Below are 26,044 nucleotides of genomic sequence, written 5' to 3'. Positions count from 1 at the left end.
TCTTCAGAAACTTTTTGCATTCAGTGAGACGTTATTTAAAGCTTTTATAACCCTGATAGTCAAGAATATGCATCTTTATAGGTATCTGATTTTGCACTGAGGCGCCCTTGTACATCCAGTGACTGCTTGGACATTTTAATTAGGTTTGAGGTCAGTGAATGGGCTTTTTACAACCCGTTATGTAACATGTTTGTGTTTGTCATGGGACCCTGGTTTCACTTTTACGTGCATTTTTAAACTCTTGTAAAAAGAATTTAAATTAACTTGCAGAGGAAACAGAAACCTGGTTTCTACCAGATCCTATCACGCCTCTCCCGTGATGTGATGTATCGACTTGGTTCACGTCTGTTGTCTTTATCTAGAACTTTCTGTATCAGCTGACCTGTGTTTTCACCATCTATTCCCTCCAGCCTTCACTATCTCTGAGGTTATTTTTACACTCTGTACGCTCACATACAGTGAAGCCTTTACCGTCTCCCTACATGTTTACACCCTGTTCGATGTGAAGACCTCCACCTGTGCGCTCCTCCAGCTGTTTCTGTCCAAACAGAGCCTGTATTGTTTGACTGATGTCGACCTGACCTGTGACTGATCATGTCATGTTTCCTTCTCGTCCTCTGTCAGGATGTGGAGAAGGAGAGAGAGCTGCGGACCGAGTTCAGCAGGGAGGAGATCAGGCAGAGGATCGAGCTGTACAACTCGGTGACCAAGGACCACCTGAAGATGACCCTCGTGAGTAGACCGAACTCTTCCTCACACATGCACACACTACCTGAGTCAGTAAACTGTATAATCAACTTTGGATTGGAGCTTAACTCTCCTTTAAAGACAAAAAAAATCTGTAAACAGCAAAAGTTAAATATGAAAATATATTTTATGCTGCTGCTTTTACGGCTTTAAACCTCAGGATGATGTTCACCACCTTTTCATTGCATTCAATCAACAGAAGCAGCCGTCAAACTTTGTGATTTGAATTTAATGAAAGCGTCAGTTGGTCTCTAAAGAAATCATGTATATTACATTTTCATGGCTTGTTTCGTTATCCTGATATAACATGGCCGACATCAGAATATAAGGTGTTGATTGTATATCAAAGCTCAAGAACTAACTCCCTACCTAATGTATCTGAGATACAACAGTAATAAACAGACTATCTCTCTCAAGAAAATACCTCAAGTAAGGGATCTTAAACATGTGGTTATGCAGATTAGTAACCCAACAGGGTGAGCAGGACCCCGATTCTGATTTTAAGATAATATAAGATAAGATACTCCTTTATTCGTCCCACAACGGGGAAATTCATGGAGTTACAGCAGCAAACAAGAAGGTGTACAGAACAAGAATATATATAGAAAAGAAATGTTCATCAAAGACGACAGCTTGGCCATAATTCTCCTGTCAGCCACCACCTCCACAGGGTCCAGGACTGAGCTGGCCTTCTTCACCAGTTAGTTCAGTCTTGCTCTCCTGTATCCTGTCCGCCCACAGCAGATGAAATCCTTCCAATGTGGCGTTTAGTAGCCAATGGCTCACAATACATTACCCTGCTTATCCTCAGGCTGCTCTCACATCTGTGCACGCTAACTGTCATTATTTCCCCACTCTCAAGACCAGCCTGAGACCACACTAAAGTTTTTACCACAGTGTCAACAGGCAGAGGTAAAATGTACCGGGACTACTTTCTTTGGATTGATTTGATATGATGGGTGTGATAAGGTTGTCTGAAGCATTGCGTTTTATATTGGGAGTTAATCACCATTATGAAATGTACAGAGGTCAAATGTACCAGGACTACTTTTTGTGGATTGATATGATGTTGAGAAATGATCACAGCTATCATGGGGTTTTTACCAAGCAGCAACCTCCAGTCTAAAATTATGAGTCCAATGTGGAAGTGTTAAAAACTGCAGTTCATCGAGGATCCACTTGAGGCTGGCTCTGGAAGTACCAGAAACCACATACAAACCAATTCAAAGAAGACGATCTTTACAGCAGAAATAAACATGTTTACAGCCTGGTTCAGAAGACGAGTGTAGTCTGGATAGCTCATTTCTCAATCGGCACACACTGTACAGGGGGTGGGTTTCTTTCTAACATGGCAATTTTGAAGATATTGAGATTACCAGTCTTCCAATGAGAGGCACAGCTGACTTGACTGACAGGCAGGAACATATAGCTGTTGGTGAGGAGGCTCAAGCCCCGCCTCTTTACGTTACACCAACATTTCCAATATGGCTGCCGCCGACGATTGGCTTCAAAACAGCGCTCAGGAACAGATGGGTGACGTCACAGATACTACGTCCATTATTTATACAGTCTATGGTTTTTACCACAGTGTCAACAGACAGAGGTGAAATGTCCCAGGACTACTTTCTGTGGATATGATGTTGAGAAATGATCACAGCTGTTATGGCGTTTTGACCAATCAGAATGAAGCGTTTCACCCTGCCTGGTAATAACACTAATCCACCACCTGTGAAGTCTGAACACGTGTGAATCTGGACCTCTGAGGTGTGCTGGTGTTTCAATAAGCTCGCCGCCTCTCTCATCTCCGGCTCCCAGCATTCCTCAGCAGTCACATCAGAGTGATGTGATGTTATTCCTGCTATTGTTCTCCCCCCACACTGTTTCCCTTGGCAGTCGGACACGTGTCTGAATATGTCTTCAATCCAGGAGACACTGATTCCACGTTGAGTCCAGTCATAGTGAGGTATTTAGAGTAAGCTAAGGTCCTGGTTTGATATCTGAGCAGAACAGATGTATTGAAACTGAAAGAGTGCTGAGTGAAGGTGGGGTTCCTTTGTTCTTTAAAGGCTTTTTTAGGGTCAAATATGAAACAATCAACCTCAGCTACTAGGTTTCCTTTCTCATGTGTGGGTGTGTAAGAGTTTTGTTTTCCACATAATTATGAAAGCAAGATGCTGAGGAGGTAGTTTTGTCACAAAGAGAGAGGAAGTTCAGCAATTACTGACTCCTGCTTTGAGGGATGTTTATCCTGTGAAATGATTATTAATATGCAAAGCTAGCAGACTTTCGTTTTTATTCCCCTTCTGTCTTTCTGATGACTTTATCTCTTCATCCGTGACCACACAGGTTTCTCTTTGTCCTCCTGCGTATCCTCGAGCTCTCTTCTGTTCATGCCGATCTCGTTTGTCCACTTAGCACCTCCTCACACATCCGCCTGCACGCACACTCCTGCAGGCACCACATGGAGTAATGGGATTAAGATGCTCTCCCTCTGTCGGGGGCCATCTGTCCACACAGGGACAGTAGCAGTAGAGAGGGAGTCTACACCTCTGAACTTACCCTCTCTCTCTCTCTCCCCCTCTCTCTCAGAATCCCTCCGGTGTGTACACTGGTTTCATCAAGGTGCAGATGGATCTGAGGAGGCCCGTGACGGTGCGGGGGGGTCAGAGAGGAGAGGAGGCCTTCTATCTGCCCAGAGGAGTCAGCAACACCCTCCACATCGGTTCCAGTAACACAGTCAGACAGGTGGCTAACACACACACACTAACACACACACACACACACACACTTGGGTCAACACAACTTAATTATGATCTGATGACATACATGGTGAAGTCATAGATCAGCAGACAGATGGTGGAGCTTTATGAGAAACTTTCAGAGTCATATTGTCGCTGATGCTCGCTCTGTACTGTACTTTGGGGTCTTTGCTGATGCTCTGCCCGCCTTGGCTTTACATGTATGCACATACTAGCCTTATAATTGAATTATTGATCATCCAGATGTTGTTTACTTTAATAACAGCAAAAATGCTTCAGAGGTATCATTCATTTTTTTATTTGTCCATCTAATGTTAGAAAAATTAACCAATTAACTGCCAAACACGACAAAACGAGCTGCAAATATTCACATATGAAGGTCGTGACCCCCAAAACACAGATGCCAAAGACTCGTGACCCCCACTGTCCCTCAAAGTGATTTAATGTGGCTTCATTTAGCTGGTCTGCAGAAAATGACCCTACCTATATGAGCATGTGTCTGTGTTTCCTGTGCTGTCATGAATGAACCTGCTGCTACTGATGCTTTGATAATTAACTGTTCACTAACACTAAACTTAGGAGTCATCTGGAAACAAAGAAAGGCAGAAAACTCATTACATTTTCTATTTTCAAGGTTTTATTTCAAGTTTAGCTACTATTTTTGGTGATATTTTTACTATAATGGGTCAAATGCAATATTTTTAGATGATTAATAAAAAAAAACATTCTGGAAGACATCTCACGACCCCCCAAGGGGTCCCTACCCACACTTTGGGAACCCCTGCACTAGATCATACCTATTTAAAGTTTCAAATTACCGATAAGAAATCAAAATATAGGCTTTTCATGTATGCACTTGAAAGAGACAGGAGGTGTGCTCTCCCCGCCTCAGGTTTTGGCATTCCACGTAGGCAGGTGGAAGGGCAGGGAGCTCCCAGAACAGAGTCATACCGCCAAGTATAACTGATTGCATGTAAGAGTCATATCTTTACCGCAGTAGGTGACGGTGCTCATGGGAAATGCAGTCTTCATCCTGGAAAAACACAACCGATTTTGCTCACCAATATCAACACAACATGAACACAATAACAGCCTGAGAGGTGTTCAAATACAGACAACAATGATATATGTGAACTGCTTTGCATCCTGCTGCTCTTTGCTTGTGCTCTGTCTTTTTCTACATCAGGAACATTTTTGTGTTTTCAATCAGGGATGATTATTTGTTCTGTTTTAGGGAGCTAGATGTGAGTTTCAGACGTGGGGGGTCATTATTTCAGATCTAACCAACAACAGGGAGATTGTTTTATTGCAGAAAACAAGAGGCGTGATGTTTGCTTTTGATTCAAGTTTTATTCTGAAGTGTTTGAATTTAATTTCTCTGATTCATCATGAAAAATATTTGAATGTTTTCTCTTTTGTCTGTTTGTTATCAGGTCATCATCGCCCTGCTGAACAAGTTCACAGTCGCAGACAACCCGGCTAAATATGCGCTCTACAAACGCTATCGCAGGGAGGAGCAGGGTAAGACTGAGCCCGCCGTGTGTGTGTGTGTGTGTGTGTGCGTGTGTGTGTGTGTGTGTGAGGGTGAAAGCGACAGTGCTGGAGACAGCGTTTCATGCCGCTCATGCCAAGCTCAGAGTCAGATGCTTCGGCACTGACACAGTGGCGACTTGCGTGTGTATTTGTGTGTGTGAAGGGCGTCTGTGTGTGTATGTGTGTGTGTGTGTGTGTGTGTGTGTGTGTGTGTGTGTATTTCTGAATGCCTCGCCCTTGTTAGATGCCGCAGGACTCTCCCCGCTATCAACAGTTACCCAGGAATACACACTCATACAAACACACACACACACACACTCACTAAGAATCAGTAGCAGCTGCTGCAGGGTTGTGGGGTATTGAATATTATCTTTCAGTCTTTGCAGCGCCTCCAGTGAGAGTAGAAGAAGTTCACAGACTTTATTCTGTAAAAAGATGCCTTGTAGTCAGCTGTGGATTTATTGAATTTGTTTTTATAACGTCTTTAAAGTCTGTGAAACATTTTGCAACAAAAGTTTTACAGTGATTTTGGTCGTTTCCCTCTTTTGAAGGCAGAGTGCTGCTGCTGTCATGTTCGCTGGTTTCATTAATGCAGAGATACAGAGAGACTCCGTCGCCTAATAAAAGACAGTCTAGACACAAGTCCACAACAGATGTATGCTCACTTCACTCGTTCATGAGCTCATGTTTATTTAAACTCTGAAGCTTTTATTCAAGTCGTTAAAACAAGTTGTTGAATCCTCGTTCGGCTCTTTCATCGCTCTTTTAAACAGAGGAGTGAAAATGCAGACGAGTGACCTTCAGTTTTAGAAACAGACAAAGTGACTCCAGTTGAAGTCTGTCCGTCTGAAAGAGAAGAAAAGGAACGTTAAAAATAAACTGTTTGCTCAAAAACCTGTTTGAGTCCCCTTAAAGGAGCAGTTCAACATTTTAGAAATCCCCTTTAGTCTCTGTCCTGCTGGGAAACGTAGATCCACCTGAGGCTGCAGACGTCCAAAGGTTACAAAGCTCCTCTTACAGGAAACTTCAAGAGGAAGATTTTTTACCTTTTGTCATCCTCACTAGTCAGCACCAAAATTACTCATATTTTATTACAGGAGGCCCAAAATGTTGGATGGCCTTCTGTACTTTTAGACCTCTCCTTCCTTTAACTTATCTTCCTCCAAACTTTCATTTCTTCCTTCTTTTTTCTTCCCCCAAGTTTTCTTCATTGGTTCTTTAGGTTAGAGGCTTAGGGCCACTGAAAAAAAGTAAATACATATTGGAGGGCGGTTGAGCAAAAAATCATTTTTTAAGTATAATTAATTAATATTTTTGTCAGAATTTTGGTTTTGATCTCATGATTTCGACTTTGATCTAATAATTCTCGCTTTGATCTCATAATTCTGACTACGATCTCATATTTCGGACATTAATCAAATAATTCTGTCTTTGATCAAACTCAGAATTCTTTGATAAATGTCAGAAATATGAGATCAAAGCCAGAATTATTAGATCAAAGTCAAAATAATGAGATCAAAACCAAAATTCTGACAAAAAATGAAATAAATTATACTTAAAAAATTATTTTTTGCTCACCCACCCTCCAATATGTATTTACTTTTTTTCAGTGGCCCTAATCCTCTAACCTAAAGAACCAATGAAGAAAAAATAAGAGGATATGAAAGTTTGGAGTAAGATAAGTTAAAGGGAGGAGGTGTCTAAAAGTACGGAAGGATATCCAACATTTTGGGCCTCCTGTAATAAATTATAAGTCATTTTGGTGCCGACTAGCAAGGATGATGATAAGTAAACTGTCTAAGGTAAAACATCTTCCTCCTGACGTCTGCAGCCTCAGGCAGGACAGCGGCTAAAGAGGATTTCTAAAATGTTGAACTGCTCCTTTAAGGGGACTCAAACAGGTTTTTGAGCAAACAGTTTATTTTTAGCGTTCCTTTTCTTCTCTTTCAGACGGACAGACTTCAACTGGAGTCACTTTGTCTGTTTCTAAAACTGAAGGTCACTCGTCTGCATTTTCACTCCGCTGTTTAAAAGAGCGATGAAAGAGCCGAACGAGGATTCAGTAGCTTCAAGAGGACGATATCTTCATGTCATCCTCGCTAGTCGGCACCAAAATTACTCATACTTCATTACAGGAGGCCCAAAAATGTTTGGCATATGTGACGTCTAAGCTGTGGCACAGTCCCCCGCCTCTAGCTGGGGCTACAGCGACAGTGATAACTCAATAAAGCTCTACTACCTGGATGTAATCAAGCACAGGTGATGATGTCATCTTGTAGCACGGCATGGTTTGTCAGTATGTTGATCTAGTAAATGGAGATAAAGTTGTGTGTAGGCTGTGTCTGTTAAACTGACATATAACCACTCTACCTTGAAGGCTGGTGGTGCTAGCTCTTCTATCTGTAGCCACGCTCTGCAAACCAGTTTAAATCTGTGTTTAGTTCATGAAAATCAGACAAAAGGGAACAAATGCAACTTCAAAGTCATTTAAGATTGCCACATTTAGATGTGTGCGCTTCCAGAAATGCTACAGGGAAGGTGGAGGTAACTTTATCTGTCACATGAATGTTTCTGCATGAAATTAAAGTTCTGTTTCAGTAAAAGTGAGTTTGATCTGAAGTGCAGCAGTTCAGTGTGAGTTCAGTCTAACAACAAGGATCTCTATCTTTAACTCTGTTTCTGTAAATGACTGTGGTCGTTAATGTGCCGCGCCCATTCTTTCATCCTCTGCCATCTCTGTTTATATGTACACACACACACACACACACACTCACACACACACATGGTGCAAAGTTTAACTGCTGCAGCCACAGTCGTGCCTGCATGGACTGTATGTGGCTTGAAGTCAAACACAGACTGTGATGACTAAATTAATGTGTGTGTGTGTGTGTTGTCTCTGCAGTGTATGTGTGCAAGCTGGCGGATGGCGAGCAGCCGTTGTTTCTGCGTCTGGTGGCGGGGCCCGACACCGACACGCTCAGCTTCGTGCTGAGGGAACAACAGACAGGAGAAGTCATGGTAACTCCACACCCACTCATTTATTCATGTCTTTTAAAATGTTCAATTTTAATATTTAACCTTTCTAATCCTCCAGTTTCCTGTTTGAGTGGCAAGGATGTCCTTCCGTACTTTTAGACTCTCCTTCCTTTAACTTATCCTCCTCCAAACTTTCATTTCTTCTTTCTTTTTTCTTCCTCCACATTTATTTAGTGGCTCTATATGTAAGAGGAGTAGGGCTACTGAAAAAAAGTTATACATTTAAGAGGGCAGGCGAGCAAATCATTGTTCTGATTTTTTGGTCAGAAGACGGGCTTTGATCCCTGAACTCTGGCTTTGATCTCAGAACTTTGACTTTGATCCCCGAACTGAATTTGATCCCTGAACTCTGACTTTGATCTTAGAATTCTGACCTTGATCTTGGAATTCTGACTTTGACTCCTGAATTCTGGATTTGATCTTGGATTCTAGATTTGATCTCAGAATTCTGACTTTGATCTCAGAATTCTGACCTTGATCTTGGAATTCTGACTTTGATCCCTGAATTCTGGATTTGATCTTGGATTCTAGATTGATCTCAGAATTCTGACTTTGATCTCAGAATTCTGACCTTGATCTTGGAATTCTGACTTTGATCCCTGAATTCTGGATTTGATCTTGGATTCTAGATTTGATCTCAGAATTCTGACTTTGATCTCAGAATTCTGACCTTGATCTTGGAATTCTGACTTTGATCCCTGAATTCTGGATTTGATCTTGGATTCTAGATTTGATCTCAGAATTCTGACTTTGATCTCAGAATTCTGACCTTGATCTTGGAATTCTGACTTTGATCCCTGAATTCTGGATTTGATCTTGGATTCTAGATTTGATCTCAGAATTCTGACTTTGATCTCAGAATTCTGACCTTGATCTTGGAATTCTGACTTTGACTCCTGAATTCTGGATTTGATCTTGGATTCTAGATTTGATCTCAGAATTCTGACTTTGATCTCAGAATTCTGACCTTGATCTTGGAATTCTGACTTTGATCCCTGAATTCTGGATTTGATCTTGGATTCTAGATTTGATCTCAGAATTCTGACTTTGATCTCAGAATTCTGACCTTGATCTTGGAATTCTGACTTTGACTCCTGAATTCTGGATTTGATCTTGGATTCTAGATTTGATCTCAGAATTCTGACTTTGATCTCAGAATTCTGACCTTGATCTTGGAATTCTGACTTTGATCCCTGAATTCTGGATTTGATCTTGGATTCTAGATTTGATCTCAGAATTCTGACTTTGATCTTAGAATTCTGACCTTGATCTTGGAATTCTGACTTTGACTCCTGAATTCTGGATTTGATCTTGGATTCTAGATTTGATCTCAGAATTCTGACTTTGATCTCAGAATTCTGACCTTGATCTTGGAATTCTGACTTTGATCCCTGAATTCTGGATTTGATCTTGGATTCTAGATTTGATCTCAGAATTCTGACTTTGATCTCAGAATTCTGACCTTGATCTTGGAATTCTGACTTTGATCCCTGAATTCTGGATTTGATCTTGGATTCTAGATTTGATCTCAGAATTCTGACTTTGATCTCAGAATTCTGACTTTGATCTCAGAATTATGTATTTGATTTCAGAATTCTGGATTTGATCTTAGACTTCTGAATTTGATCTTAGACTTCTGGATTTGATCTTAGACTTCTGAATTTGATCTTAGACTTCTGGATTTGATCTCAGAATTCTGGATTTGATCTCAGAATTCTTACTTTAATCTCAGAATTCTTTCTTTAATCTCAGAATTCAGATGTTTTGCAGTGGCCCTACTCCTCCTCTGTAGTTTTAACTTTTTATCTGCTTCTCTTTTTCCACCCTCCTTCTTTCTAAATTCCCATCTTTCCTCCTAACCTACTTCCCCTTTCCTTCTTACCTCAATATTTTCTTTTGTTTCCTTGAAAAACCAGAAACAGAACTTAGTTTATTAACATCATCATCATCATTGAGATCAGGGAAATGTTTAAAAAAGGAGGAAGGACCACTCCCACTGAGACAATATGATTACTCTGAGTACCATGAACAAACGGATTCTTCCTGATTCAAAAGGAACAAAGAGAAACAGACTGAATAAATAAATAATGATGTTTGTTTCCTGCTCTTCTTTTCAGTGGGACGCGTTCTCCATCCCCGAGCTGCGAAACTTCCTGAGGATCCTCGACAAAGAGGAAGACGAGCAGAGGGAGGCGGTGATCCGCCGCTACGATTCCTACCGCCACAGACTGCAGGAGGCGCTCAGAGAGGTCAGGGGGCCTTCTTAGAGGGATTCACCTCCATTAAACTGGACTACTGCCCCCTAGAGGGATGGAGGAGGCATTTCTGATCCTAAGAGGAGGAAAACTGGGATGAGAAGAGAGGAGTCAGCGCCTGAAGGAAAGGATGATTTAAAGATGACAAGAGGACTGAGGATAAACTAAGAGACAGCAAATGAAAGGACAAGTGAATGAAGGGATGGACGGATAAATTCAGAGGGACGCTGCTGGATTTTTGATGCATCCCGGATTAAAGACTTCAAACCTGCAGTCTGCCTGCTCACACCAAAGATTCACTTCAGTGCCATAATCACTCAGCCTCTCCTCCTCTCTCTGTCCATCCCTCTTTTCTTCTTCTTCTTCTCACTGGGTTCAGCTGTCACTTAATTTATGCAGTTTATCCCGCTCCTCTCCTTTAAACTTGTGAAAGACTCACGGCCATATGTTGAGTTTTATTTAATGTTTGTTTTCGAAGTCTGTAAATATTTTTTTTTCTTAATTTATATGGGTGAAGCTTTTTTTTTTCTTCTCTAAACAGAAAGTCTTATTTTGGTTTATTCTGCAGAGGCAGAGCTCCAATCCAGATGTTGACACAGACACTGAGGATAGTTTATCCAGAGGTAAATACACGAGAGAGAACACGAGCGCCGGGCGACAGAAACAATCTCAGTCTGCAGCTTCTCCTCAGAGAACTCAACATTTAGAGAGGACTGTAGAAACAACAAATTCAGACTCAGAGGAGGGAAGTATCTCTAAAGAAGGACAATGTGAGTCGCCTGCGAGCATGTACGGAGTCCCAAGGGTGCAAAAAAAAGAAAAAAAAAAGTGCTTTGTTAAAATCTAATCTTTTTTTTTCCTCTTTTTATCAGGACACAAAATAAACAGTAACAGATTAGGCCACCAGGGGGCAGTAGTTACATTTATATTTACTGCTGCATCTCCAGAAGTTTGTATATTGTTTAAAAGTTAAATTTTTTCCATCAGTTATTAAAAAAAGGTGAAAATTAAATTTGTTCTTGAGTCATTACACATAAACTAAAATGTTTTGAGTACTTCTCTTTTTACATTTTGATAATATATGACATAAAGCTAAAAAATAAATCTCAAAATGTTATAATATTTAATTTAAAGTTACTGCACTAATATTAAATCATATAAAAAAGTCGATATAAACAGTATGTAGTTGGATTTATTTTTACCATCAAGTTGTTGCTAGTTACACAAGATCTTAACATTTATCATCTGATGATAGTCTATTTTTTCTGAATTAGATAAATAAAAGCAATTTTGATTTAAAAAAAACAACTTAAAAGCTATTTCTAAAAATATATATATTCAAAAAAAAATCCCCATTTTGAAATATTTTATTTATAAAAAAAAATCCTTGCTATAACATATTTATTTTTAATTTATGTAAAGTAGATACATAATTACATTTTTATCACCAACAAAAAAATATATAATAATAATTTGGCATTTTATTTTATTTTATTTTATTAGAATTAGATATTTATTTATTGGCAAATTCAATAACCTTATTTTGAAGGATGTTTTTTATCAAACATGTCCTTGGATTAATTTTTTTTAAATCCTCAGTTCATATCTTTAAAGTTAATAAGCAGCAAAATAGAACTCACCCTGTACTTTGTGTTACATAAAATAGAAATCATCATTTTTTAATTTATATTTTATTTTTTAAATGTATTGTTTATTTATTTTATGCATGATTATAATGACTACTGAATTATTTGCGTAATATATTTTTTAATCTTTTGATTTTTTTGGCACTCCTGGGACTCCGTAGAAGTCGTCTGAAACAGAATGTAGTTCAGGAAGATGCAGATAAAAAGGTGAAGTTGAGGTTTGTTGTGACTAAAAACACACAGACACAAACTCTACATGTCAAGAGGAGGTTTCTGCTTAAAGACATAAATATTAGATTGAGATTTAAGTTTGTTAAAGTAGGAGAAATGTTAATTTTGTGCGTCTAAGTGTGATCGTAAGTGAAGACGAGTGAACACGAGAACGATGAACTGGTTGGATTTAAAGCTTTTGTTGTAGTTTTTCTCCACCAGCAGAGTTTGACGGAGCATAAAGTGACGTAGTTTAGACAGAAGTGACCCCTGACCCCTGACCTCAGGGTCCGAGGAGGGAGGAGTGACTGGTTTTTGGAAGTAGACAGAGAAGTTTAGAGGAAGTAGAAGAGAAACGCTCGACAGAGGAAGAAAGAAAAACAGAGGAGAAGTTTCAGAGAGGAGAGGAGCACGTGGGACAGAGAGTCCTAAAGAAGTGTGATCATTACCTGGAGGGCAATAATGGGAGTTTCCTCCAACCACAAGTCATCATGATTAAGTGTGTGTGTTTATTAAAGCTCAGATGAGAGAACAGGAGGTCTGTGAGAGCTGAGAGCTGCAGAGGACACAGTGACGTTCTCCTGTTTGTCTGTCTGCAGGCGTTCATTTCAAACGCCCCGGCTGCTGCTGCTGCTTTGTGCTCTAATCTCAAGTTGAAACATGCAGCCTTGACCTCCTCCTCACCTGTTTCTCTTTTCATGGTGGGAGAGAAAGAAGGATTTTAAAGAAGGGAAGAAGAGAAGAGTGATCATAAAGTAAACAAAAGCTGAGTGTTAGTAAGTGTGAGAGAAGGAAGGAGATATTTTGGATGGTGTGTGGAGGAGATAGCTGCCTTAAAAATGTCCGGTGTCTTCTTCATGCACAGAATTAATCACATGAAACGTAAAGATTTAAAACTTCAGCAAACACGTAAAAATAAATCACATGACAATCATTCACTTTAATCTATCACAAGTTATCATAGAAGCTGTACACTGCTTTATTGTTCAAGCTGCTGGTACTGAATCTAATCATAGAAGATATAACACCGCCATCTAGTGGACAAACACTGCAACTGTTCTCTCTCTCTGTGTCAAAGTATCTTCATTTAGATTTTTCTTTTTGTCGTAACCAAAGATATTTTTGTGGTGTTGCCTGGAGCAAAAACATATTAGAGGCCTCTTCCCACCGGAGGGAAACATATAGAGTTTTATTTAAGCAGGTTTTTAAACCCTGCTTTATTTTATTATCAAACACTGGGTTCAAGCTATGGAAGGCTAAAGAGGCCAAAAGTGTTTCAATTTTACAAACAGTGACTTTTAAAGGGTGTGATGACAGTTTTTGTGGAATTCAGTAAATCCTGATGATGTCACAATGATGTCATTAATGTTTTAAGATGATTGAAAAATGTTGCATTATGGGAAATGTAGTTTTTAGTTTATTTGGAGTTGGAACTGTGTTTGTTATTTAAAAAAAGAGACATTTAAAAAAAAAAAATTCTTTAATAGAATGCAATATTAAGTTATGTTAATACACTAAAAGATATAGATTTTACATTAATTAGATATTTAAAATAATCACAATGTAGCTGTCACATCCCAAATTGCATAATCTGATCAAATTTAAATATTAAAAATGAATTTGTTCAATTTCAAACATAAAAAAAACTGAATTCTCTAACTAAAAAAATCATTCAAAATTTATAATATCCGACGTTTGTAAAGCTGAAATAATTTTGCAAATTTTGCCTTCCATATAATATAGTTTTTTAAAATGATGCGAAAGTCTGCATGAAAACAGTTTATTCATCTTAAAGCCATGTTGTTGTTGTTGTTGTTGTTGTTGTTGTTGTTGTTGTTGTTGTTTGTGTATTTGATAAACAACATAGACTGTTTAAACATCATAGCAGACGAAACTTATCTTTAATTTTTTTTTGGGCACTTTATTTTTGAATTCAGGGACGACGGGTTTTTGATTTTTCTTCTGTTTATCTCAAACTATCGCAATCACTCTGTACATTATCTTAACATTAATAATCTTATTTTTAAACCTCGTGTTAAGCTTCACTCATCATGATGTTTTTTTTTTTTACAGTTTGAGAGAGAGGTTTGTTTTTTAAGCTCTTTTTATTTTTGTCTCAACAAGCTTCCATATATATTATTTTCTCAGAGTTAGCTTTAGACTGTGAAACATTTGGTTGAATCTTGCATGTGTACCTGTTTGTCTCTCTGTACATGTGACTGTACACACTACTGGGCTGTTCCACATTAAAGCATGACTTATCGTAGCTCGGGCAGCGTTTAGAGAAGTTAGAGAAAACTTTAAAAGATGCTTCAAAGTTAATCTTTTTAAAGCTGTCGGATCTGTTTATGATATAAAGACTCGCTGACAAGTTTAACCTTTGGGACAGAAGTGTTTAGGATGATACTAAGTGTGTTAGAGAGCTTGTTTCAATGATATGTAGACTGGTGACTGTATGAAAAGATGGCCAACGTGTCACCAACTCCTAAAAGTGAAGCCAAAACACCCCCTTTGTGCTTGTTTGGAGTCATGATACCACGTCCTGCCCCTTTATGCTAACATAAACACATAACAGAACTGATTCTTGAGTTGATTTAAAGCAAACACTCACACATGAACCACATTCATCAACAAAGCTGTTAATCATGGCGTTATTTTTATAGCATCAAATACCGAGCCAAAATAATTTGATATAATTAAAATAAGAACTAACTATAACGACAGAAACCAGGTTTGAGGAACTTTTATTTCTCATGCATTTTGATTTTAAAGTTTGACCCATGTCCCATCTGATTGTATAGAGGAGGCTGGATTTATGACCTATACTGCAGCCAGCCACCAGGGGGAGCTCTAAATATGTTGGCTTCACTTTTGAGGAGTTGTCATGTTGTTTTTATTTTCATTTGGTCTCTAATCTCAAGACATAACGTACAAAAAATCGGCTTCAATGATTCGAACATTTGAGAAAGTACATTTGAATTAATGTTTACTTTAAACGCTGATTGTTTAAGTGATGGTATGATGCACCTGATCAATCCCACTTTGAGTTATTCAGTTATCTCTTTCTTAAATCTGTGGAATAAGAAAGGTTGGAAGGATGTGGATTGACGTTTCCAGTTTTCAGTAATTAAACTTTTCTTTAGTGTTGTTTAAAGTCGGTTTAGTTTCAGCAGCCGGTAGCTTAAACGTAATAATGCCAAAGATCTTTCAACGTTCCTTTTCGTTGTTCTGCTCTTCACATTAAATCAGTCACAGTTTAATTTCAGACCTGAGGTGCAAATCCAAAAATATATCGTCTATTTGAAGCAACAAAATGAAAGAAATCGTGATTTTGTGACACATTTGGGTGAATTTGGACATTTTTGATCTCAGGTCTGAAAGCTCGAGCCGCAGCAGTGCCTTCCTAAACGTAGACGTCCAGCTGTGGAAACGAACCTGCAGGACGAACAGACGAACAGACGATCGGACGCCCTCGTCACATGTTTTTGTCGCTGTAGACAAACAGGTTTCATTTTGTTGTAATTTGTGTTTTCTCTTGAAATCGTTACCAAATGTGGCCTTTCCTCATGCAGGGTGGGCTGCATGTATTAAAGATGAAATTAAAACCAAACAGATTGTACGTCTGAGTGTTTTCATTGTTGTTTTATTTAAGATTTACAACATTTTTCTTTGTTTTTGTTGAACTAAAAATGACAACACACCCCAAAATTAGCACATTTATGCTTCACAATGTAAATATAAACATACAAGGAAACGAATAAATAAAGCATACTTTTATTTACTAATCCATCATCTTTTAAGGTTGAAATGCATAGAGATACACTTAAAATCTGAGGTTTCTTTAAATATAAAAACATAGATATGAAATACATTTTACTATTTAGCCTCATTTCTCTGCTAACAGTCGTCTTTATTTGAATCTGTCAGTGTTGTTTGTTGTTTATAAGATGCTGGATGTTGTCAGTGTTTTGGTGCTTGTAGCCGCCCCTCCTCTTGTCCTCTGAGTGACCCCGACTCAAGTTCCCTCCCACAACAAGAGGGAACCATAGTGGGACCCCCTCTCTGCACCTCCCTGTTCACAGTCAAACATTAAACTTTAACATTTCTGTGTGAAGCTAAAGGAGTTAGCATGAGAGTATGGCCTTCAAAATAAAAGCTCAAAAAGTTTTGTTTGTGTTTGTGAGGAGGGGAACACAAATTTCACCTGAAAAAAAAAAAAATCTTACTAGTGAAATTAAGAATTGAATAATAAAAACATAAAGGGAAATAAACAGTTAACCATGTGGCCTTTGTTTTGGTCATTTAATAGATAACATATTTTAATAATTAGTAAATGACTGTATTTCACTAAGATGATACATTCGATGCTTATATTCTTGTACCTTTGCTATGGTAAGATTTTGAAAGTGGGACAATATTTTTAGTTCCATAACTGATTCTCTAACTTCATTTAAAGGTCTGTCAGTTACCATGGAGAGACTATTTCAAGGTTTAAGGTTCAAAGTTCACTTTACTGTCATTCAATCATGTTAAAAAACAGGAAGGAATGAAAATGGTCCAGCAGCATACAAGCTTAAAATAAATAAATACATAAATAAATAGAATACATAACATAAAAGCCTATAGTAAATGAAATTTAAAAACAAACTTATGACATATGCTTACAAAAATCTAAGCTTTGAATACAATTGCAGAGCTTCTTCTGTCACAATATGACGTGCAAGACGATACGTTATTGCAATGATTTTTTTAGAGGTTTTTTTTTACTTTTTAAGCATTAAATGGTAGCACATAATTATGTGTTAAATATAAATATTTGTAGGTGGACAAAGATAAATAAGTGGAGAAATGCTGATATCCATATCTTTTTCTAAATCAAAAGTCAACAGTAGTCAAGAAGTAAAACCTTTTTTCTTTAAATTGACAATATTAAGTAAATCAAAAATAATCAACCATTATAATTGATTAATAATAAATAATAAAATTGAGAAAGGGTGGGATTGAAAAGTTTTACTCTCTCTACTCCTTTTCGGATATGTTAATAAAATGTATTTAATTGATGATACAATTTGTTAACATTGCTATGATGATGATGATGATGATGATGATGATTATTATTATTATTATTATTATTATTATTATTATTGTTTTGCATTGTATGTAACGTTTGTTTTTTGTGTCTGTCTTTCTGTTTATTGCTTGAGATTATTTTTATTATTAGATATATTCTTTTTCAAGTCAAGCAGGTACTACACTGGATAATTCTACTCCTTCTCGGTCGATAAACTGTGAGAATAAACTGTATTTTCTTTTAAATGGAGTTGAAATAACTGAAAGTACAGACGGACAAACGTGTTCCTCGACGCTTTTATTTTGAAAGACAAAGCCGGAAGCTGTCTTATACTCTAACATGAGTTTCACGCGCTTCTCCTCCGCCCACTAAACTCATTCACCGGCCGCTGAAGTTCAGAGCTACTTCATCCAGCTGGAGGGAGAGACGAGGACTGAGTCGCAACCTGAACAAACTGGACCATGTAAGTTTGACTCTTTGAGACTATTTAAGACTTTCAGCTCGACAAAAAACTTTGGTGTCTGCACGAGCGCCTGCAGGCTCCCTCTGCGTCACCAAACCCTGTTAGAAAATGTGTGAATTGTCCCTTTAAAAGCTGCAGCGTTGTTAAACAAATCAATTCATAGAGGGGTTTAAACCATTATGAGTCTGTCTTCATTTCGGCTTAAGTTTAATTTATTAAGAAGGTCTTAAATTAAAAATATTAACGTCAAAGGCAAGTTCAGGTGTTTAAGTGTGTAAGTTCAGCTAATCAGAAACACAGCTGTAGTGTGGGAGGAGGGGAACCATGAAGGGTTAATTTGACTAACACAACCTGCTGCTTCCTCCTCACTCTGTCAGTTATATAAGACTTTTTAAATATATTTTAATATGTAACAAAAAATAAAATCCACCTTAGATAAAATCAGACTTTTATGAATGAGGTTTGGTTTATGTGCAAGGTGCAAGGCTTCATCTGCATGTGACTCTGCAGACATTCACACTGGGCTTTGTTCCAGCTGTTTAAGTCACATTTATATTAAATCAGTTTAATGTGCATGATGTGACAGCAGGAGGAGGACAGTTTGTGGTTACAGTGTGCTCCACCTGCCTCCTCCACCAGCAGTCAGGAGCACATTAACCTCCTGAACACTGCTGAAACAGCAAATCCCTGCATGATATCCCAGCAGTGTCTCCAACACTCAGATGTGTCAAGTAGAATTACTCAACCTGCAAAGATGAGTCAGCGAAGTGGATAAAACTGAGGAAATCAATGTGGAGAATGTTTAAAAGGATAACATTTGGGTTAAATAACACACGTCAGTTAAATTTAAACCTCTCTCAGTTTGTGCAAACATTAAAACAAAGCACTCTAAAGAAGACATTTATTAAAAAATAAGTTTATCATGTTCATCCAGACGTCCTGTTTATTTGCATGATCATTTCCTCAGTTTTGTAACCAACATGCCGTGTTGCAAAGTAGCTCCCATGTGACACAACACTGTGAAACATCTTAAAATGTCAAAGGTCACTTCAGCATGTGACACAACATGTTTCTGACTTATTATCTGCAGATTGTGAAGCTCAAACGTGAGATAACAGAATCCTTTACTTTAGCTTCAGCAGCTCTAAAAATGTCTGTTTAAAAAAGGTCTTCAATATATTAGATTAAAGTGACATGTGCATTAAAGCTCCTGTGAGGAGATTTTGAGCGGTTATGAAAAACACTGAAATTAACAGTAAAGCCTCTTTATGACCTGCATAATCAAATTAGACTGTTAGAAAAGGTATTGATAATTTCTGTTTTGTCATTTTTAAGCTTTAAACTGCTGCAGGAGGGTAGGTGTCAGAATCTTCTGCAGGAAATATTCCTAATGAGTAAAATATGTGACCATTAATTGAAAGCAGGAGGAGATTTTGTGTTAGAAAACATAATTTAGACACGTATAGAAGGATGGAGGAATCCCTTTGTCCACAAGGGGGCGCCAAAGTCGACACAAACAGGAAGTCACTCACAGGAGCTTTAAGTAGATGCTGCAGAGGGTGATTCAAGATAAAATAACAACAGGAATAACAAAAAAGTTTGAGGTTAATGTTGCAGGATCATAATAAAGGTGTTTTTTTTTTCCTCTGTCAGGTTCGGTAGGAGATCGTTGTTAGCGGCTCTGCTAGCTGTAGCTGTTGGACTTTACCTGCTGCCGTCTCCGATAGACCCCAAACCACATGTGTAAGTACACAAAACACACACAAACACTGAAGAGTACACGTGTGGAGTAGTTTCACTACTCTTCCATGTGCCTATGTGGAATGCCAAAGCCAAGGCAGGGAGAGCATCAGCAAAGACCGCCTGGGGTACAGAATAGAGCAGGCATCAGTGATGGTACATGACACTGGTGAAATCAGACACAGCAGAAAGGAGGAGCTTCAGTGGAGGAGGGTTGAAAAACGGTTTGCCAAAAGCCTGAGGCAGAGAGAGCACACCTCCTCTCTCTTTCATGTGCATACATGAAAAGCCAATGCAGGGGGAGCAGCAGCAAAGAGCCCAGAGCAGAGCAAGCGTCACTAATGTATGACACTGGTAACATCAGACACAGCAGAAAGGAGGAGCTGGGGTGGAGGAGGTGAAGCGGTTTGCAGGGGGAGCAGCAAGAGAAGGCAGGCAGAGCAGTTTCAGTAGAACACATATTTTGCTGTGTTTCAATTGGATGGCGTTCCTGAACTAAAGCTGTGCTCGATATTTGTTCCCCCTAGACTGAAGGGGCCTCCTCCGCTCCTCGAGGGTCCGCTGGCTGTAAACACGAGACTGCAGAAGGGTCGCAGGCTGTTTACAGGAGAACTACACGGACCAGAATCCTTCACTGCAGATGAGGAGGGTGAGTGTTTGAGATACATGTTTAGAAGTTTGGAAAGCGAAACAAATGGGACCTGAATGTTTGATATGTGTGTGTTTGATATGTGTTTGTGTGTGTTCTTCAGGTAATGTGTACACAGGAACAGTGGACGGGAAGCTGTGGAGGATCAGTCCAGACGACAGCCTCACCCTCGTCACACACATGGGACAGAACTTACCTGAATGTGGTGCGTCCAGTTCAAACTTTTGATTTGGATGTCTTTGAATTTATCAGAACAACACATCCATTTATAAATATTCCTTTAGCAGTTTTAAATAGTCAGCCTGTGCGTGTCTCCAGGTAGCAGCACAGACTTCGAGCCGCTGTGTGGTCGACCTCACGGCGTCCGTCTGGACCGCCACGGTCAGCTGATCGTCGCTGACTCGTACTTCGGGCTGCACAGCGTCGACCCAGACACTGGAGAGAAGACTCTGCTGCTGGGGAACTCTCAGGGTGCAGAAACCTAAAGAAGCTCTGTTAATGTGTGTGTGTACTCTCTGTGTGTGTAACCCTGCTGTCTTTGTTCCTCAGGTGCTGATGGCATTCCTTTTGCCTTCCTGAACGGTCTGGAGATCTCCTCTCAGACGGGGGTGATTTATTTCACAGACTCGTCCAGCCGTTGGGGACGCAGACACGTCAAACTGGAGGTGAGAGGATGCTTTGGTTTGGTGCCAGCTTTAAAAATGTCCTCCTGTCTCCTCGTTTAGAGTTTAAAAAAGCCCCATGAGGCTCTTAGAGAGATGAAGAGAGACGAGTGGCTGCTGTGGAGAACCATCAGGTCTCTTAAAGATGACAAAGAAAAGGAAAGCTGATGTAGGCAGAGTCTCTCCACAGAACTCAAAAAACCCACTTCTTCCTTTGTTGTCATTTTGCCAAAGAAGAGAAAGCTCAGAGTCCATTCAGAGCAGGAAATGACTGAGCTGTGCTGACCCGGATCAAGAGGAGACGTTATTGTGTTTACATGCATTTAAAAAACAAACACACAAAAGATGTTTCCCTCCAGGCAGAAAGGGGTCACTGCAAAAACTTCAGTGTGGAGGAGATATGAGATTTAATTTAAAAGAGGCTGAAATCCTGCCACAACATTTAAACAACATTTAAAGGGTTAATTACACTTCTTATAGTCTATTTAAAGTCTGTTTAAAATCAATAAAACACAGATAAACTAAAATAAACTAAGATGCTAACCGGGGTTTATATTTCCTTTTAAAAAGTTCAGAGATTCAACCTCAAACTTCAGGAGAAAGTATAAGAGATTAAATAAGCTAGGAGTTTAGCTGTGCTATACTAAACTTGATTGAATAGAAGTAAATTTAAATTAAATCTAAGCTAATGCTAGGAAACACTATGCTAAGCTAAAGTAAACATAGTTTTTGTGTCTCAGGTGATCGAACTGAACCACCTCGGTCGTCTCCTCTCCTTCGACCCCCAAACTAAAGACGTGAAAGTTCTCCTGGATTCTCTCTACATGCCCAACGGCATCGCTCTGTCGCCTGATGAAGACTTCCTGTTACTGGCAGAGACCAGCATCGGACGCATACTGAGGTACGCACGCACGCACGCACGCACGCACGTACACATGCACGTACGCACGCGCTGCATGAAATGAAGGAGTTACAGCAGACAGATATGAAGTCGTCTCTCTCCCTGCTCACAGATATTGGCTGAAGGGCCCGAAGGCGGGTTCTAAGGAGATCCTCATGGACAACATGATCGGTTACCCTGATAACATCCGCCTCAGCGACCACGGAACATTCCTGGTTGGCATAACAACGACGCGGTTCCGGAAGCTCATGCCTCCCTTCCTTGATCTCATCGCCCCGTATCCCGCCATCAAACGCTTCCTGGCCAAGGTCAGTGTGTTTCTAAAGTCTGGACCAACTTCACTGACAGATTTATTGACTGTCCTAAACCTTTATTCAAATATTTATTATTATTATTATTATAAAGATAATGTCTGAAGAAAAGAGTTACCTCTGATGTATTTCTCAAAATAAGAGATTCAGCCAAGCACAAGATTCAATGTTTGTGTTTAAGGTTTGTTGATGACAAAAAAAGGTTGTAAAAATCAAATAAGATTTAACATAAATTTGTACTAATATGAGTTAAAATTGCAATTTGGTGAAAAACATTGATCTGAAAATGTCAAAGTTTGATATTCTAAAATCCTTGAGAGGGAAAAGTGTGAAATATTTATACTTCAAGCGACCACATATACCACAAAATCAGTATTTATACACAGGTATAAGAATGTCAGATAATCTTGAAGGAACTCGACACAAACAGAAAGCTCCTGTTAGAATCTTTCTGTTTGTGTTGAGTTTGGCGCCCCCTGTGGACAAAGTAATAAAAATTACATTCCTTTTATTAATGTACAGAAAAACTTTATTTTATAAATTCTAATTATTTTTTCATTTTAGGTTATATCACCTATTTACAGCATCTTTTAAAAGCTCCTGTGAGAAACTTTGTTTGTGTTGATTTTGGCGCCCCCTGTGGACAAAGTGATACCTCTATCATTCCTGATCTTGTCCTGTATGTGTGTAAATTATTTTTTCCAACACGAAACCTCCTCCTGCTTTCAACTTACAGTCAAATATTAACTCATTAAGAATATTTGCTGCAGAAAAGTCTGACACCTACCCCCTTGCAGCAGTTAAAAGCTTATAAATTCTCACAGGAGCTTTAACGCACATGTCACCTTTATCTAATATATTGAACACCATTTTCAAACAGCCGTTTTTAGAACTGCTAACGTAAAGGATATTTTCACTCATTAAGAATATTTTACTTGTAGTATAAAAAGGAGGTAGGTGTCACCTCGTCTGACACCTACCCCCTCGTAGTGGTTTCAGGCTTAAAAATGACAAAACAGAAGATGTCAATAATTTTCTAATGTTGTGGTTTGATTTCGTAGGTCATAAAGAGGCATCAATGTTAATTTCAGTCTGTTTCATGACTGATTGTAATCACATCACAGGAGCTTTAAATGGGTCTATTTTTTTATCAGGCGGTCTGATCCCTTAGATCTGACTCTCACACATCAGGCTGTGAGAGGAGCTCTTTCATCAGTGCTTATAACCAAATCTTCTTTCCCATGATGCATTTCCTCGTTATGAAGCACTGTGTTATTCAGTCTGTCGGTCATGGGAGAGTAACCAGCTTTGTTCCCGGCTGCTTGCGGACTAGATAGTGTGAAATGTGACGGGACAGGGGGCAGGACCCCCCACACACTCAGACACACAGACTCCCCCTCACACATTAATCAGACCAACACACAAGTCGCCGTTTGAATACGCCGCTCTGCATGGATTTGAAAGGAACCCGGTCTGAACTCCTGGTGAACTTTGGCAAATGTCAGCTGTGATCACACCGAGTGAAAAACTTTATTTAAAACAACCTGACGGGAATACTGAGCGGGTTCAAGAGCCGCCGTCAGCAAAACAGTGTGAATGGATTATATTCACTTCAATTATAGACCCTAAATATCTGTCATTAAACTATTACACGGCTGTGTGCAGTGCTTGATTCTGATTGGTTGTTAGAAAGCAACATTCCCTAGCAGCAGTCTGTTATTTCTGTATAGCAGACCGTTGCTATGGAGAACACTGTTTATATGGACGCAGATCTAACCACAGACTCTGGAGGTCTGACTTTAATCATATTAGCGTGCAGAAAGAAGTCCAGCTGCTTGTTTACAGTCTGTTCTCCATAGCAGGAGTCTGCTATCAGATAATAACAGACCTTGCTGAGTAATAATTCACAATAACAACCCCCTAGCGACATTAACCCTTATGTGAATGTGCTTTTTTATTCCCAGGTGATTCCTCTGAACTTGTACAACGTCATCCTGCCGCGCTACGCTCTGGTCTTAGAGCTGGGATTGGACGGTCAGATCGTAGGAACGCTCCACGACCCCGAAGGCCGCCTGACGTGGGCCGTCAGCGACGTCTTCCAGCACCGAGGGAGGACCTACCTGGGCAGCACGGACCTGCCCTTCCTGCCCGTCCTGGAGGGGTGGGAGAGCTGATGATGGAGCGCAGCTGAACTGAAAGTAGGAGTTTATATTTTTATCTTTGGGATTAATGGACCTGGACATCGTGGTTTCAGCCCGGACTTTGACTTTGTCTGACTTTGACTGTTTGAAGATTTGAGATGAAACAAAAGAGACGCAGTCTGATGGAAAAATACAAAAACTGTTTGTACCTCTGTGAGAAGATGCTGATGTGAAAATCTACTGGGATTCAGACACTGTGGACTTCTCTGACACAAACAATCGATGAACTTACCGCATTTGAAGCATTGACCGTCTATAAAGATGGACGGCACGCCTGTTTGTCTCACTGTCGTACAGAAGTGAAGCCAAAATAACCAAATATTGACATATTGTGCATTTGGAACATAACCTGTCCCCTTACTAACCAAAACATGCATTTAACTTACCTGATAAGAGCTGTCATGTTGTCTATGTTTTCATACATGCTATGAATTTAACTGATGGAGGGATGAAATATTAACACCTTAGACTTTAAAGCATAAATCAAACACTGGATTATTCAACCTTTCTTAAAACTGGAATAAAACTGGAATAAAACTTAGAGACTTGTTTGATTGGTTGATTGAGGTATCACTTTGTCCACAGGGGGCGCCAAAGTGGGCACAAACAGAAAGTTTCTTACTGGAGCTTTAATCCGGTTAGTGTAAGTTCAACGTAGCATGCTAGCTTTTTCGTAGTCACAAGAGGTCTTGAAGAGAACTTACCCAACTTTATCAACCCTTCTCGTCGTGCTTTACATGGACGGTGACTTCATATGAGAAGAAAGATAATGATCCCCCGCCCCTCGCCTCTGACTTAAGCGGTTTGCGGTTCTAGACCAGCAAAGAGTTGGAGCCACTCTGGAACCGGTTTTCTCGGCCAGGAGCCGGTTCACTCGCAGTCGAACAGACCCTGAAGCCGCCTCGGTCGAAAAGGGGTGGATGTTTGAAGAATGAGAGAAGGACTCCTTCTTTTTGTCAGAATTGTTTTATTTGGACAAAAACACAAGCCTAAAATACATCATCATCGTCATCATCATCATCATCGTCATCATCATCGTCAAAAACGTCTCTGAAACATAAAACTACAGTCTCCAAAAAAACAAACAAAAACAGTTGAGACAGATCGGAAAGTGCATCAGTGAATTGAAACAAAGTGATCGGCTTCAGAGGAAAAAAAAAATCACAGAGTGTTTGTTGTGTCCCGTGGACTTTTCACCAGACTTAATATATCTCACAGGAAACTTTAAATTCAGTCTGTTTGTGACGAGGACAGAGGAAGAGAGAGCTGTGAGAGCCACGACTACAGAAGCAGTAAAAAACGAAATCATCGATTCACGATTAACGGCAAGTTTGTTCACAAAGATTCACATGAACGTAAAAATGTGACGAGTCAGCAGATTCACCAAGACTGAGACTTTCTACATTTACTCAGGAGGGTCCTTCAGAAGTCTGATCAGGTCTTTGGTTGGATGTTACTCATCTGCAAAGATTATTAAACATATGAAATGTGTCACCACGAATGAACCGGCTGAAGGCAGCTTCATTTAAAATATATCAACCTTTAAAGAACTACAATCCCCACAGTTCCCTGTTTCTGACGGCGACAGGAGGATTTAATTTTTGTCTGGATGTAATTTGATGAAAATAAACTTGATCCAAAGAATTCCCTTACAGTTCAGAGGAGAAAAATATCAAATATAGATCATTTGTCTTCATAATTGAAAGCTAACGTTTTAAAGTCGTGATATCAAACCTCTAAAAGTTAAACCTGATCCGGTGATTTTATTCTGGAAAGATTTATCATCTGTCTCTAAAGTGAGCGCTTCCTCTTTCCCTTTAGGAAGTTCATCTAGTCTGCACCGAGCCGCTGTTTCACATC

At 39.3% G+C, this 26,044-nt stretch overlaps 2 protein-coding genes across 3 annotated transcripts in view; both read left to right on the top strand.

The window, feature by feature from the left end:
- The window catches only part of rassf3 (Ras association domain family member 3), an 84,299-nt gene extending 68,494 nt beyond the window's left edge, over nucleotides 1-15,805 (top strand). The window contains exons 2-6 of one of the 2 annotated variants that reach the window (XM_034673778.1): nucleotides 625-732; nucleotides 3,337-3,492; nucleotides 4,940-5,027; nucleotides 7,942-8,057; nucleotides 10,193-15,805. In XM_034673778.1, coding sequence (XP_034529669.1) covers nucleotides 625-732; nucleotides 3,337-3,492; nucleotides 4,940-5,027; nucleotides 7,942-8,057; nucleotides 10,193-10,342 — 618 coding nt within the window. In that variant the 3' untranslated portion in view covers nucleotides 10,343-15,805. The remainder of the gene's footprint in view (nucleotides 1-624; nucleotides 733-3,336; nucleotides 3,493-4,939; nucleotides 5,028-7,941; nucleotides 8,058-10,192) is intronic. The other variant, XM_034673777.1, reaches the window with a different exon arrangement.
- Nucleotides 15,806-17,580: 1,775 nt separating this feature from the next.
- On the top strand, nucleotides 17,581-24,725 carry zgc:194209 (uncharacterized protein LOC570908 homolog). Its single transcript, XM_034673662.1, has 9 exons — nucleotides 17,581-17,720; nucleotides 19,374-19,463; nucleotides 19,988-20,109; nucleotides 20,213-20,314; nucleotides 20,428-20,580; nucleotides 20,659-20,774; nucleotides 21,512-21,672; nucleotides 21,785-21,980; nucleotides 23,948-24,725. Coding segments are annotated over exons 1-9 (1,152 nt in total). The 5' UTR covers nucleotides 17,581-17,718; the 3' UTR covers nucleotides 24,158-24,725.
- Nucleotides 24,726-26,044: the final 1,319 nt, after the last annotated feature.

The sequence above is a fragment of the Notolabrus celidotus genome, chromosome 21, assembly GCF_009762535.1.
Source record: "Notolabrus celidotus isolate fNotCel1 chromosome 21, fNotCel1.pri, whole genome shotgun sequence".
NCBI classification, from domain to species: Eukaryota; Metazoa; Chordata; class Actinopteri; order Labriformes; family Labridae; genus Notolabrus; species Notolabrus celidotus.
The sequence above is the reverse complement of the archived record's forward strand: the minus strand, read 5'-3'. Positions and strand labels throughout refer to the sequence as shown.